Genomic DNA, 16,458 nt, shown 5'->3' on the forward strand with positions numbered 1-16,458 from the left:
ATTTATGCTTTACTGCATTCTGTGTTATTTGATTTTCTTTAAAAAATATTTCCTATTTTAAGATCAAAATATGCAAAAAGATTCAATAAAAGACAGCAATCACTGAAATCTATTTTTATATTTATTTTTATTTGCATTTTCAACACAACTATATTCTTTCATAAAATCAAAGGATAATCAATACATATATGTGATTAGGACATATACTTTGTTCCACGTGATGATTATTTGCCATATTTATTGCAGCAATCAGTGATTAACCTATTAAAATCTATGTATTTAATATTAAACAGATATTGTGCCAAAATAAACAAGTGAAAAATGTCGTGATTGAAATATATAACCGATTCAAAGCAGGTAACGGCATCCTTGTACGCTCTCATACCAATGTAGAACACAGCCACTGTAAGGAGAAATAAAGGGATAGGGTTCAGTTTAATGATGATTTATATGATCTGCTAACCTCATAAATACCCGAGGAACTAACATACATTCAAAGATTTAAAAAGAGGCTAAATGGACGGAACGCTAGCGCAAATTGGAGCATTCATAAACAGTCCAACTCGTATTTAATCAAACTTGGAGGGAAGGCTAAACTGGCGTTTTTGGTTCTCAAACTTGTCCCTCTATAAACTGCAACTGAAACTCTATCCACTGATCTGTCTCACCAGCATAGCTAGAAGTATTCACAGTTCACATTAAGAACAGAAGCAGAGAGACTCATATTAACCATTCACGGGTAAAGTTATTAATCATTTTAACCCTTAAAACAATATTTATTGGTTCTAAAATACCTCTGGTAAAGTGAGATTAATGCTTCCAGTGTTTTTCGGGTCCAAGAGTTGAAACATTTCTGTAGTAAAATGAGACACAATCATTTGAATGAGACACAAGTGCATTTGAGATATAAGTACAGTTGTATTTAAATTCTGATTTATTTATTTTTGTCATAGAAATACAGAGTAAAGAACAGTGACCGCTAAAAAAAATAAAAATAACTGTAAGAAAATTGCTAGACTATTATAGCCGTAAATGACTTACAAAGCATCATGGGAACAGAGCCGGACCAAAGCTTAGATGATGCTTATACAATTTATTCATTTGCATGTGAAGCATGAACTGCCAGGAATTAAGTGAATTTTAAATTCTAACCCACAAATAGCAGAGCTTTTCATATTGTTGACTTTTTTTCACTGATATTAACAAGGTCAGGATACTTACTGAACAAGGTCTCCAGTCGTATCATACAAGCAATGAATCCATCAAAACTGATAGTGAGGTCACTATCTGCGTAGCGCTGCGTGATGGACTGCTGAATCTTGTTGTTTAAATTAAAACCTAGAATAAACAAGCCACCATGAGTTGGAAAACAAAACAACACAATGCCTACTCTATTCCATCAAAGGCTTTCTACTTACCTTCAAGGTAAGTCCCCTTCCTACATTTTATGTTTGACAGCCGACAAACCCCTGCACCTACAACATGCTCATACCTGGACAAGTGTTTTGACCTGTAACCTTCACTGTTGTATCTAGATTAATCGTTGTCTTCCCTCCCACAGCAGAACACATTACTGCAATGTATCCACCAAGACACCACTCCCCAAGTCTTCAAAGCCAAACAAAGAACTATCACTAAACTGCACTTGGGTCAATGCAATAGGTTTTCTTTCTGTGCTAAATGTCACTTGCCATACAGAAACTGCATAGATTATAATATTGTAAGACGCTGCAGAATAAGTTGGTGCCATATAAAGGCCAATAGTAGTAATAATTCACTTGATTTAGGCTCTGTTGAGTAAATTCTTATCTATTCTCCAGTGCTAACAGCCTATGATCCAGCTGCCGCCTACCAGACTGTCGCTTCTGGGAGTTAATAACTGTCAGAACACAGTGATATCTGCCACTATGTTCCTATATTTCCTTAGCAAAATCTAAGACACTAAACGAATACTCACAGCAACTACAAGACTGTAGTTGCTGCATCACAGAACGGAAGATCCAACCCATTATCGAGACAGATTTTCTGTCTTATCTAATATCATTGGTGGAAATTACGTGAGTACTTATGTAGATCCAGACTCAGCCAATATTGTAAATGTTGGAATCTGAAGCCTTCTGCTTGTTTTCATCTCATGTGACATCACAGCACTAGCTGGCCAGTGCAACATATATTGTATACATATTAAGAGTAATTATACCGCAAAGTGCTAACTGCGAAGACAGCAGCATTTGGGTTCACTGTTTCAAATGTTTATTGAGCCTTTTAGCATTTAAATCAAGAATGGTTCTTCAGACACGATGACCCGTGGTTATAAATAAGTTATTGATAACTTTGAGATGGTCATTTTCCAATATAACATATGTGGGGACTCACTTACCTGCATCTTGTAGAGCTGCCCTCATTTCATGAGCATCAATGGTTCCTGATCGGTCTGTGTCGACTTTAACATAAGTTTCCTAGAATACAGTAATGCAAGATGAGTCAATACAGACTTTCATAATTTGATTTTAATAACCCGTCCAGGATTTATCAGTCCCCAAACCAGCCTCATTAGGATCCCCATGTATTCATCTCAATAATATACAATTTATGAATATATGTTTGACAAGGGAGAGTATTGAAAGGCACCTTATTTGAAAGGAATATTCACTAATATTGCGGTAAATCTAAATAGATTTAACTCATGTATTCCCTCATGAGCAATACTTGCACCAATTTCAGGATTATTCGCTAAGAAACAAATTGTAAACGATACAGGTAAAGTTAACTGATCTGGAACCCAACACTGCTGAAATCAAATTTATCGTTGCCTTTTATTTCGCAATTTCCAATTTCAATCGGGTACAAATTTGAATTTTATAGAATAATCCTATTTGAATTGTGAAAGCTGCTTCCCAGTTACCAAATCAATAGAAAGAGACATGCTTTGGGAGTCTTCAACATGAAGCTTTATACAATTGTAGTATATCACGTATCACAGGTGACATACAAATATATTTGACCCTTGATAAGCGTATTCAGAGAATAGTCATGTTAATGAACATTAATTGTAAGTACTCTAATCTATCTCATTACTATAACTATAGAATTACCATATATTTCTTTAATTTCATCCAAAGTACATTGAACTCTACAAGGCTAAGTGTTCCGGTTCCATCAATCTTTGAAGAGTGTTGTTAAGTTTGTATTTAATAAAGTGAATGAAAAACCCACCATACATAGTATTGCACGTAACAAAGTCATTGTAGCTGTTAATTAGAGAGAATATGTACTGTCTGTTCAACTGCACTAGTTTGGGCAATGCTGGGCTATGATCACACTGTAACCCATGGCAAAAAAACATTTTTGCCCAGAAGTGGAAGAGTGGAAGGTTCTACGCATTGCCTTCTGGAAAGCTTCCTGTTGCTGTCTTTCTTATCACCTAGAAATACCGTCCATAAGCTGGCCAATTCCACCATGAGGAATACTGATATTTAAAGGATACATCCATCAAACTGATCATTTCTCTGCATGTCGCAAGACTAAATCCATGTGATTTCAAATCAGTTCCTGCATTATAAAAAATGATCATTATAACATACACATATTAAACTAATTTCCTATTAAACAATCCGAAACCACAAAGAAAGATATTTGATTGGAGTGGGAAATCCGATATTAACACAGCATTAATAAACATTTTAAATATGAGAAATGATGTATTTTATAATAATTGTAGACTATATATGCAGATAGAATAAATATTATAAATATCCCACATTTTATCAAAACAAAAAACACATCAGCCTAGTTTTTTATCACAATAATTAGTAGGTTTTTTATAGAATGAACTTACTCTTTGCTAGAAGTTTGTTCAGAATCACCTGGATATCTTTTGCATCGACTTCGTCCTTCTACAATGAAAACATAAAGAGATCATCTGAGTATAAAGTTACAAGGAGACAACCAACAAATAAAGACCAATTTTTCAAAGAAGCAACATCCACAGTAAGGTTCTAAGATACTTTGAAGGCTCCTTGTTAGTGTAGGCTGAGAGCTAAGCTTTAATCATTAAACATCATTTTGGGTTTTCTCTCACCTCTCCTGCAATCTTCTTGAAAGTGTTCTTAAAGTCTTCAGTCACATCTTTGTCTGTAATTTGAGGCTGTTAAAAAGAATGTGAGATATGGCAGGGTTAAATTGGTGCATTGTTTTTGTTTGTGCCTAATTATACACAATGCACAGGTTATTATCAGTGTTGACAAAAAAATGAGAATTTCCTATTTTCGAATGCATGGGAGAAGGAGACCAGTGGGATTTCACAAGAAGGTAGAACCACTGAAGTTGCCACCTATACCTAGTTATCAGTGGTGGACCTTACTACTACTCTGTCACTCATACCTAGTCATCAGTGGTGCACCTTACTACTACTCTGTCACCCATACCTAGTCATCAGTGGGGCACCTTACTACTACCCTGGTGTGGAAAAGTATCAGAGTGATATCCTACAAGTAATTATGCTAATTAATCCAGAGATGATTTAAGCTCCAATACATGTGAGTTGCCAGTTGTGGACTTATGTGTTGTGTGTACTTCATTTGAGCTGGCATATTTCAGTATTGTTTTTTCCTGATCCTCTATTTTCTCCTATATGTTGCCAAGAAGTGAAGCTATTACCAGAAATATGGCATGATAATTTCTAAATAGAATACTATTCTGTGACTGTTTTATACACTTAGTACTAATTTTTAAGGTTTTTATTTTCTGAAAGGACATTGTTAGGTTTTATTGTTTTATTTATTTTTTTTATCTTTTTTTTTACTTTGATATTTTTAATTACTAGGTTCTAATACATATTTTACTTTTGGCGCATCCTGTATTCAGTTTTTCTAGATTAATACCCATTAGATTTTAGTGGTTCAGAAACTCTATAGTTTAGAATATTTAAGTTTTTGGGAAAAATAACAATTTAGATCTCTATTTTATTCGATGCACAGTTCCTCTCTCTTTGATTAGTGAACCAATTATTTGTTGAACAAAGTGTAAATGTGTAATTTTTATAGAGGCCAAGTTCATCATTGATATTTAGATAATGTATTTACCTGATAGGGATTTGCTACAGCAACATCACCAACTTCCCTAGAAGAAAAGAAACACAAAGATGATCCTATCTGGGACTGCACATCATTTTACATTATTAGATATTCATTGCTGGAATCATGTGCACCATCATCACTTTTTAAACTGTTATGTGTTACAACTAAATCTTCCTTTATTGGGGAGTCCATTACACGTATATATAGATGTACGAAGAATGGAAATAAGGGGAGAGTATGTTTTGACATATCTGAGAAAAGGAAAGATATAGAGAAGGAAGAACGTAATAGAGTAATGTATAACATGTCATCAGTTATCTGAGAAGCCAGAGTAATTATTGTAATTAAAAAGGAACCTGCCTATAACCATACATGTAAAGGCTTTGACTTAATATTTTTGGATAAACTTTTTTACATTGAAATAAAAAAAAACATACAAAAGTTTTAATTTAAAAAAAATATTCAAATATTTAACAAAATATTAAATCATTTTAATTGTCATTGTTATTAGCCATCAGTTTAAGATCTGCACCATCCATTTTTAATCACGAAATACGAGAAATCTTTATCGTCTCATAAAGCCCTATGATCCCCTCATTAGCCAGCAGAGATCCAGGAGGCTCCACATTCTTTCTTGATGGTATCCTACAAAAATATCAAGTGAGTGTCTCTATTTAAGGTGACAATATTAACATTTTCCTCTTTACCCTCAACATAAGTGAGACAAGTGAGATTTAAGATACTGATCTGTACAATACACAGGAGGTTGAGGAATAAATAAAGATAATTAATCAGAAGCCCACCTCAGCAGTGACAGAGAAAATGGTTCTGTTATTGACTTGCATACAATGCCCTGATACCTACAAAGACTTGGCCTCTTTTTCTGAGAAGACTCGAAGACAAAAGTCTCCAGTTTTGAACGGCTCAAATGTAGATGGTACAATCAAGTAGTCTCCAACTGGCAACTTCAAACGCTTGGACACTTCACGCATGTTAATGTAGGTATCAGAGCGGGCAGCAGATTGGGTCTTCTGGAAGAAATCCTTTCCTACGTGGACATCTGTGTGATCCTGGAGCTAAGTAAACACAGAGAGTGGAAACTCACTTACTGATAATACTAAAAGTTCTGAGTGCAGAGAGTGCACAATGATATATCTACTAGGTTACATTTCTGTTATTAAATATCGCTGTCTAGTAAATGATGTGTAGTCCAATATATGCAGAGCAAGATTTATACCACAACAAAGTAATGGAGGAAACCAATCAGTAGAGGCTGTGCATATCTCTAATGAGATGGCCCAACACAACCTCAAAAGCCCACAGCAAAAAGATAACATTTCAACTTAAAGCATTTATGTTAATGTGGGTGGGTCTCTCACTCAATGGATAGCGTAACCTCCTAAATGCACCCATATCGGCAGTGCTTTTTAAAAAGTGTAACTTTAGACTTGAGCTTGCCCTTCCTTGCTTGAGAAACTTGTCCCCAAATATATTTAATATATAATATTGAGTTTATAAAGGTCGCAGAAAATGTAGACTTGCTTAGGAAAGCAAACAGGATGGGCTCCTATTGAACTCCATATCACTGTAGTGACTACAGTTGGCGTAATATCGCAGATGAAGTCTGTATTGAGCGCATGGTCCGTGAGTTACAATGGAGATTTAACGGTTTCATTGGACTGAGCATTACCTCTTTGGGAATCTGTAACAAAAAGAACAAGAAATATTGTGTTAGTGCTACAAATCTAAATTAAACCAGATAAAATCTAGAATTATCTCGGTGATAACTAAAATCTTGAGATAAGTTGAGGAATTCAGTCCATATTTTCTAGAATTTAAGGTTAAATTTCAATTGAGGATTGGAGTGCACTAAAAGATTAGAAATGAATCTCTCAGAACATAAATAATAGCCTCCGGACCATCTCAATCTTCTCCATTCAGGAATTTTTATAAAACCATTATTACCTTCCTACTCCTGTCTGAGGAACCAATATCAAACATTCACTTAACATTGTCTTCTCTATTTTTTTTTATTTCAGCAGCTACATTTTTCGATACTCAAATAATGATACATACCAAGAGTAATTAATATACCAACCTTATATAAAGTGAAACCAATACTAAGCAGGTCTTCTCCAAGCTTTCTTTGCCTCCTTCGGTTTTTCTGCATCAATCCCACTATTACAGTACAGCATGGCTCATGGTGAGATCCATCATGGTCATCATCAGGCTCGTCTAAATTAATTCGGAACTGTGGGTTTGTCCAAAATGTTGCTGTGTACAAATTAGGAAAACATAAGTGAACTGAAAGTTAAACCTTCTCGCCACACAAGACAAATGTACACTTTGACTATTTCCATTAAGCTGTTTAGCTTTAATCCTGCAAAGTTTAGTCTTGGCACCTAAGATCAGAGAGACTTGACTAGCTCAGCATATTTGGGAAAAGTAGTTTTGACTTCTTACCTCAACTACTTCAACTACAGTAATGAGCAAGATCTGGGAGATTTAGACTGCCTAGTACTAGTTATATGTCTATTTTGTGTTATAGGTTGATTAATACCTGCATTTGGTACCTATAATAATTACGGCTATTCCCCTCTCTTTTATGTATGCATGAGGTTTTTGGCGCCACCTTGTGCAATTTTGGCAATATGACAGACTTTTCTTTATAAAGTCTTGAGGCTATTTGAATTTAAAGCACAGATAGGGTTTAGTTTTGTCACCTAGTGGTGGTATTTGATTAAATATTATATTTAGAAAGTACCCTACTTATTTAGTATATATCTACCGACTGAGAAATTTTATCTTTGAATTGAGTTTGTTTTAATATAAGGCGTATTCACATCTTAGTGGTATTACTAGTTTTAAGTTATTTTAATGAGATTGAAATAATAAAAGTGAAGTTTTATCTAAGACCACTCGACTTCTTTTTTTCTTTTTACTATTGTTTATAACCCTTGGGTTGCCTCCCTCTGCCTCTCTCCCTTCCCCACCCTGCCAGCTCTATAGGTAGCTCTCACATGAGTATCTGGAAAATGTAGTTTTGAAATATTTGGAGTTTTGAAACATTTGGAGACACAACTAGCCATTAATGGTCTAAACTAACCTATGTTATGCATATCATTCTTTAAAGATGTATTTGTTATTTTTTTTTTATATCTTTTATTCTTTTTATATTTCATTATTAAGCGAGGTGTATATTGTTTTTAATGCAGTTTTACCTGGGTAGTTCAGACAGCCCCCAGCCGTAGAGCCCCGCACCCAGCTTCCGTTGTACAAAGTTATATTCCATTGGTGCTGCTCTTTGCTAGTGAGGGTATCTGGCGTCAGGTTACAAATCTCCAGCTTAGAGTATTCACTTATAAAGTCTGAGTAGGCCATCCTGCAATGAACAAAATTACAGCTACGTATTTGTATTTACTTTGTATCACACAGCCTGGTTACAATGCTGCCGCCCATCCCACGTGTTCCCTATTAAGGGTTAATAAGTATATAGGGGTGTATATAAAAAATACCCCTTTCTGTCTCATTAGAGATATCTTTGCCAGAAGCTCAAGGAAGCAGGCTGAAGGGTCAGTGTTAGGACCCGCTTAGGGGGGTCTGCCTTGACGTTGGCAGGCGGGCATTCCCTCCAATGGCCATAGGAGCAACTAAATGACCTCCATTTGTCTAAATATACATAGGGATTAAGGAGAAAGCGCAAGTAACATTTTCTTTTCTTTGGTTTATACTATATATTGAGGCTGATGTGTATTGTAGTCTTGCTGCTGGCCCAGCAGTAATGGGACTAAGCGCAGGACTTCTTTTTTTGTTTTTGTATTTACTTTGTATCACATAGCCTGGTTACAATGCTGCTGCCCATCCCATGTGTTCCCTATTAAGGGTTAATAAGTATAGGGGTGTATATAAAAAATACCCCTCTCTGTCTCATTAGAGATATCTTTGCCAGAAGCTCAAGGAAGCAGGCTGAAGGGTCAGTGTTAGGACCCGCTTAGGGGGGTCTGCCTTGACGTTGGCAGGCAGGCATTCCCTCCAATGGCCATTGGAGCAACTAAATTACCTCCATTTTTCTAAATATACATAGGGATTAAGGAGAGAGCGCAGGTAACTTTTTCTTTGTTTTTTGGGGGCTGATGTGTATTGTAGTCCTTGCTGCCGGCCCAGTAGTAATGGGAGTGAGCGCAGGACTTCTCTTTTTGTATTAAAATTACAGCTACAGTCAGAGGTCAAGTTACATGTTCAGACTCAGCATAGTAGGTTTTTTATCCATCTGCTAAATGAGTCATTCTTAAAGCCTGAATGCATTCTTTATAGCATAGAAAAAGAAAAAAAAGGCTAAGAACGGAGATACGTGAAACGTCTGTGTTGCCTAAGTGGCAGCTATGGCCAGCTATTCATTTGATGAAAATTGAAACGACGGCACCCATACACTCCTTCACCATATCAAGTACAATAATATGTAGTAGTTATAGTGTGCTTAGAGTGTCACTAAATTCATGGTGCTACATATGTGCAATGGTAATGAATTTAACATCAGACAATATGCATGAAACTTTGCATACAAATAAAAAGGACTCTTAGAATAACAGGAGCAAACAGTTAAAGGCACTACTACGTTCTCTGTAAAAAAATATCTGTGTAAAAGAGGCTATCAAATCTAAAATTAAAAAAAATCAATGAAATTGATCAATATGATCAATAATCTCCTCAGATCAATGAATGGGAAATATTTTCAGATTGACAATTACAGCCCTGAATAGCCTACTTGCCAAAACAATTCAGAACAACCTCTCTTAATAATATCTTTCTGTAAAGATCTCTTTTCTCGGTCGCAGACAAAACTTTGCCAAGTCTCAGTGGATTGCATCTTTTACAGTTCTGTTAATGAACAGGCCACTGGAGATCTATTAATACTGCCCTGTATATATTTATATAATTGTCTCATCATTTCTATGAGTCGTCATTTATCTAAAGCCGATAAATACAAATATTCTAATATCCTTGCTTTTCTTGATAACTGAAATCTTCCATTCCTCTTATTAAATTTGTAACCTCCCTTTGCACTTTTCCCAGTTTCATGATATATATTTCTTTAAAACTAGTGTTGCAAATTGCACCACATATTCAAGGTGGTGTCTTATCATTGATCTTTACTAGTTGACATTTTTTTCTGATACAGAAAAAGTTTTGTGTTATTCAGAGGTCATTCCGTCCTCTAAATATTTCCTGAAAAAGAAGAGGACACAGAAAGGTTTGTAGTTATCAACTGTGAACCTAATCAGTTCTAATTTTTAAACAAGCAAGAGATCAATGATCAGCCTAAGAAGATACAAATCATCTGAACTTGAAAAATGCAGTTCAGTTGTTTCTGCAACTTTGGTTTAAAATTAGCAATTTCTTTTTCAATGCCCCACAGAATTATAAAAGGTGTTATAGCGACATCATGTTTAAAAAAAAAAAAAAAATTACCGGCTATTAACATATAACCATCAATATATTAAAGAAGTAAGTTGCGTTACTGCTTTGAAAACCAAAAGAAGCGTAAAAAAAATAACTAAACAAAAAATACACATATTGAAAAAAAATTATTTTACTACATTTATGGTTACTTTTGGCCTTAATAACAGTAGGAGAATGTTTTTCTATGCTATATTTCCACATTTATTAGTTTATTAATATGTTAAATTAAACTTTAAAGTATACTGACCAGAATTCCCCATCATCTGACTGCTTGTCGAGGGCCGCTTTCACTTTGGGATCAATAGAATTCCATTGTGGAGCTCTGCAAGGTGAACATGAAAAGGATTAGCTGCTAAGGTCCCTAGAGTTATTTACTGGAAGCATTGAATACACATCATCATCGCTTTCTTTTAATGAAACCATTCCAAATAGGATATGCATGGCAACCACAACAGGCAGCTTACTTAGTTATTCGCTGAACAGTGAATAGTTACTGAAATAGTCAAGTTGTGACTATAAATGCATAGTGACTTAAATGGACACTCCAGGCACCAAAACAACTTAATCTAAATAAAGTTGTCGTGGTGGTGCCAGGAGGCCCCCACTCTTACCTCAACAGGATAAACCGTTATCGAACGAGGGGGGGAGAGGACATAAACGCTTGAGGCAACTTTAGGGTTAAACCGTTCGAGAAGGGTTCAACCCCTGGTGGTAAGAGTGCCTCCTGGGGCTTTAGATGAAGTTGTTTTGGTGCCTAGAGTGTCCCCACTCCGGGCACCATATTGCTTTAATGCATTTGATAGTATTTGGTCTCATCAATATGCTGTATTTTTTTGCATGCTCAAATCTTTATAGTTTTTGCTCAAAATAAATCAACATTTTCTAGAATGCTGCACCATAAGGCTTTGAGCATTTAAAAACTAAAATAAAAAAAACACAGGATTTTAATAACGTCAAAATTTAAAGTTGTATTGGTGTCTGGAGTGTCCCTTTAACTCCTCAGATGCAGCTGTTTGCTGCTGAACCATGCACAGAGGTGTGCATAGAGAGAGCATTTATCTTAATATATGCAGACAAAATACTAAATCATGCTTTTTTTTTGTAACAATCAAAGTTTGAGAGAAATGTTATACTCCTAAATAGGGCAAGTATTCCACTGGGTTTTACATTATTTTAAATTATGAGAAAATTAAACATTGAACTAATGAATTACAATTAAATGAAAAAACATATAATGCAAATCTTCCTTCTTTGCTATAAACTGTTTTTGAAAGCCTATTTACACACCTTGGGGTCTTTTGGGATCTGTTTGTCTTTGAGTGCAAGGAAATTAGTCTTGATATTGTTTAAACCAAACCGGTTTTAATTGTTTTCTTTTGTTTGTTTTTATTTTTTATTTTTTAAGTCCAATTTTTTTTTTTCAATAATGTTTACTCCAAATTTTCTTTATTTATCCCATATTTTCTTTGATTTGTAACACAACAATTAAAGCTTTGCATGTAGTAATTATGGATGTCTGTAATAAGAGTAAAAACTCCAACTTACTCATCACTCCAAGGTCCAGTCCACTCAACTTCTCCCCAAGGATTTCTCACCCTGACGAGTTTCTCTGTATGGCCACGGTAGATGACCTGAAGAAGTATTGAAGGCAAGAGTCAACTTTCCACCACCTGGTATGACATGTTCCAAGGACAACAAAATTAAACTCATCGTCTATATTTTACCTCTTCAGCCCCTGTGACAGAGTACGCGTGTCCTTTCACCAGCTTCCGACTCGTGATGGCCTCTGTGTCATAGGCATTGGTTATCTATGAGAAAGATGTGAAAATGTATTGTATTGTTGTTGAATGTTCTCATAACACAACCTTAAGTTTCTAGTGATGTAAGGATCTGATTAAAATCTGCTAATTCTGGTGAGAGATTAAATAAAGACTATTGTAATATTTTCCAGAACCTTGGTCAGTGATGCTTGCTGAGTTTTCGTTGAGATTGCCTATTCTGTTACAATTAGAATTGCCATGATAGGAAATATACAAATATTCAACCTGGAAATGCCCACTTAACTCAGTTCTCTATAACCACCATAAAACCTGATAACTATTTTTAAGACAACTGGTTGCATTTTGCCTTCCTTTCAGGGCTTTATTAATATTTAATATTTTAAACCCTAATTTGAAATCTTGATTTTATCTATATAATGTTCATTAATGGCTTAAAAATTGGGTTGAAAAATAATTTAACCTAAACAATTTCGAATGCTGGGTGAGAACCTCACTAGTACAAAGATTTTACTTTTACATGCATTCTCTGTTTTAGCCACAAGAAGGAGACAAATATATCATTTTAGTAATACAATTACAATCTAGTCTAGAAATTAAACAAACAAGTGAAACATTGGCGCTTGAAATTAGATAAATATACAAACCAATAAATAAAGTCTTTTAGAAATGAAGCAACACCTTTGTTGTGTATTAGCCCAGAAAACACACCAAATGTAATAAAAACGAAACCTTGTTTCTGTTTTTATTATAATCTAGTCTAGGGCATTCGTTTTCAGAAGAATCAAAATTCAGATGAAAATCAGCTTATTCGTCCAAATTCTGAATCTCTGAACCACACAATGGTAAAATTAATGAATTAAGCACGCAATGAACAAAATCATTCATATGCGAATTCTTTCTTGAACATTCATGATATTGGTAACCTTATGTGGGATTATTATATTTAAAGGTACCAAATTAGGGAGCAGTGGTGTTTAGAAGAGCAGTCTATTAAACAGCTCCCTAATTTAATGTCCTTAAATATTGGTAATCCCACATCAGGGTATTAAATTAGGGAGCTATCTAGTAAACATCTCCCTAATTCAATATGATTAAATATTGGCAGTCCTACATCAGGGTATTAAATTAGGGAGCTATCTAGTAAACATCTCCCTAATTTGATATTTTAAAATATTGGCAATCCCACATCGGGGTATTAAATTAGGGAGCTATCTAGTAAACATCTCCCTAATTTGATATGGTTAAATATTGGTAATCCCACATCGGGGTAATAAATTAGGGAGCTATCTAACATCTCCCTAATTCGATATGGTTAAATATTGGCAATTCTACATCAGGGTATTAAATTAGGGAGCTATCTAGTAAATATCTCCCTAATTGGACATGGTTAAATATTGGCAATCCCACATCTGGGTATTAAATTAGGGAGCTATCTAGTAAACATTTCCCTAATTCGATATGGTTAAATATTGGCAATCCCACATCGGGGTATTAAATTAGGGAGCGATCTAGTAAATATCTCCCTTATTTGATATGGTTAAATATTGGTAATCCCACATTGGGGTATTAAATTAGGGAGCTATCTAACATCTCCCTAATTCGACATGGTTAAATATTGGCAATCATACATCAGGGTATTAAATTAGGGAGCTATCTAGTAAACATCTCCCTAATTGGACATGGTTAAATATTGGCAATCCACATCAGGGTATTAAATTAGGGAGCTATCTAGTAAACACATCTCCCTAATTTGATATGGTTAAATATTGGCAATCCCACATTGGGGTATTAAATTAGGGAGCTATCTAGTAAACATTTCCCTAATTCAATATGGTTAAATATTGGCAATCCCACATCAGGGTATTAAATTAGGGAGCTATCTAGTAAACATCTCCCTAATTCGATATGGTTGAATATTGGTAATCCCACATTGGGGCATTAAATTAGGGAGCTATCTAACATCTCCCTAATTCGATATGGTTAAATACTGGCAATCCTACATCAGGGTATTAAATTAGGGAGTTATCTAGTAAACATCTCCCTAATTTGATATGGTTTAATATTGGTAATCCCACATCGGGGTAATAAATTAGGGAGCTATCTAACATCTCCCTAATTCGATATGGTTAAATATTGGCAATCCTACATCAGGGTATTAAATTAGGGAGCTATCTAGTAAATATCTCCCTAATTGGACATGGTTAAATATTGGCAATCCCACATCAGGGTATTAAATTAGAGAGCTATCTAGAAAAACATCTCCCTAATTCGATATGGTTAAATATTGGTAATCCTACATCAGGGTATTAAATTAGGGAGCTATCTAGTAAATATCTCCCTAATTGGACATGGTTAAATATTGGCAATCCCACATCAGGGTATTAAATTAGAGAGCTATCTAGTAAACATCTCCCTAATTCAATATGGTTAAATATTGACAATCCCACATCAGGGTATTAAATTAGGGAGCTATCTAGTAAACATCTCCCTAATTCAATATGGTTAAATATTGGCAGTCCTACATCAGGGTATTAAATTAGGGAGCTATCTAGTAAATATCTCCCTAATTCGATATGGTTAAATATTGGTAATCCCACATCGGGGCATTAAATTAGGGAGCTATCTAACATCTCCCTAATTCGATATTGTTAAATATTGGTAATCCTACATCAGGGTATTAAATTAGGGAGCTATCTAGTAAACATCTCCCTAATTCGACATGGTTAAATATTGGCAATCCCACATCGGGGTATTAAATTAGGGAGCTATCTTATGAAATTTCATTTGTTTTGATCTTTCAGCTGCCTAGCATATAGCTTACTAATTTGATATATTTATGAAGGATTGCCATATTTAATGTCTACTAAACAGCTCCCTGAAGAGGGCCCTGCTCAAATGAGCTTACAGTCTACAGATGTATTTAAATGTTTCTACATTTTCCATCATTTGATAAAACATGGCAAGGCTACCACTATCATACCAGCTTTAATAAAAAATTTACTTAAAACAAACATCAGGGCAGTTAAAGAAAAGAAAAATAGTTCTTGGTCAAGTTTCTGTAAAATACGGAACCCTCATCTCACTTCACAAATCATAGATAATGATTCAGAATAGTGTATCTCACATCGATTGAGCATCCAAGCAGTGATTCTGCCTTCAGAGCTTTCTGAATGATCTCGTATAAATCAGCCGGGGCCTTCTTTAAATCGTACGATTCTGAAATCCCACCAGTAAAGTCTTCAAACCCTTCTATTGTGGAACCGCCAGTTAGTGCTTCATAGGATCCATTCAGCCTGTGGACCAAGACGCCAAAACTAGTTAGATTGATCTATTAACGCAAGACTGACATGCTTACCTGACTGATTTCAGAGCCTGCAATCAAAAAATAATCTGGCATTGCTAGCTGTAAATAATTCATGTTTTTGTTTTAAACTTAAAAAATAGTTATTGATTTTATTTTTTTAAATTGTTTTTTTTTTTTTTTTTTTAAATTGATAGTTATTGTTGGCTCAGTCACATAACTATTTCGGCTACATAAACCTTTCTCAAGCTGGAAGGTTAGGGTAATGTGCCTACTCTCACATGCTTTTGATATGTAACACTATCTATACCATGGGTAGTCAACCTGGTCCCTACCGCCCACTAGTGGGCGTTTTGGGATTTTCAGGTGGGCGGTGGTGGGTTCAGCAAATGTCCGGTGGGTCTCGCTTGCCATAGTCCAAGGCCAGCAGGGGAGATCCTTTCATCTCCCCTGCTGGCCCATGCAGAGACAGCCTTGCTGGTGAGGAAAGATCTCCCTCTCTCGGGCTGGTAAGGAAATCAAAGATCTCCCTCACTGGGCTGCTGGCACTTAGTTCCAGCAGAGGTAGGGAAGGGCCTGGGAGGCTCTGTGATCCTCCCGTGAGCAGGTTGGACGGAGTGCTGCCGCACATTACCATGTCAACACTCCAATTCATCGCTGTGCTCGCAGGAGGACAGGAGAGTCAGCCTGCAGCCAAAGGAGCTGCAGACTAATGTGAACATGCCACCACTGGACGACCAGGGCTTGCAGCATTATGTCTCCCGCCCAGGGCTCGAGTCCTAGAGGAACGCACTTTCTTTTGAGCAGGAACGCCGTTCCCGCTGTTGCTGCAGGACTC

General features: G+C 35.7%; 1 protein-coding gene across 1 annotated transcript in view; it reads right to left on the reverse strand.

Annotated features, from left to right (window-relative positions):
• Window positions 1-108: 108 nt before the first annotated feature.
• CAPN8 (calpain 8) overlaps window positions 109-16,458 on the reverse strand; it is a 36,329-nt gene continuing 19,979 nt past the window's right edge. The window contains exons 5-21 of the mRNA XM_063444043.1: window positions 15,444-15,612; window positions 12,263-12,346; window positions 12,084-12,169; window positions 10,786-10,860; window positions 8,300-8,460; window positions 7,177-7,352; window positions 6,769-6,780; window positions 5,943-6,154; window positions 5,085-5,121; window positions 4,082-4,147; window positions 3,839-3,896; window positions 3,488-3,552; window positions 3,096-3,164; window positions 2,381-2,459; window positions 1,222-1,338; window positions 795-853; window positions 109-403 (exon numbers count right to left, since the gene is read on the reverse strand). Of these exons, the coding sequence (XP_063300113.1) occupies window positions 380-403; window positions 795-853; window positions 1,222-1,338; window positions 2,381-2,459; window positions 3,096-3,164; window positions 3,488-3,552; window positions 3,839-3,896; window positions 4,082-4,147; window positions 5,085-5,121; window positions 5,943-6,154; window positions 6,769-6,780; window positions 7,177-7,352; window positions 8,300-8,460; window positions 10,786-10,860; window positions 12,084-12,169; window positions 12,263-12,346; window positions 15,444-15,612 (1,549 nt within the window). The 3' untranslated portion in view covers window positions 109-379. The remainder of the gene's footprint in view (window positions 404-794; window positions 854-1,221; window positions 1,339-2,380; window positions 2,460-3,095; window positions 3,165-3,487; window positions 3,553-3,838; window positions 3,897-4,081; window positions 4,148-5,084; window positions 5,122-5,942; window positions 6,155-6,768; window positions 6,781-7,176; window positions 7,353-8,299; window positions 8,461-10,785; window positions 10,861-12,083; window positions 12,170-12,262; window positions 12,347-15,443; window positions 15,613-16,458) is intronic.

Source organism: Pelobates fuscus, chromosome 2, assembly GCF_036172605.1.
Source record: "Pelobates fuscus isolate aPelFus1 chromosome 2, aPelFus1.pri, whole genome shotgun sequence".
Lineage (NCBI taxonomy): Eukaryota > Metazoa > Chordata > Amphibia > Anura > Pelobatidae > Pelobates > Pelobates fuscus.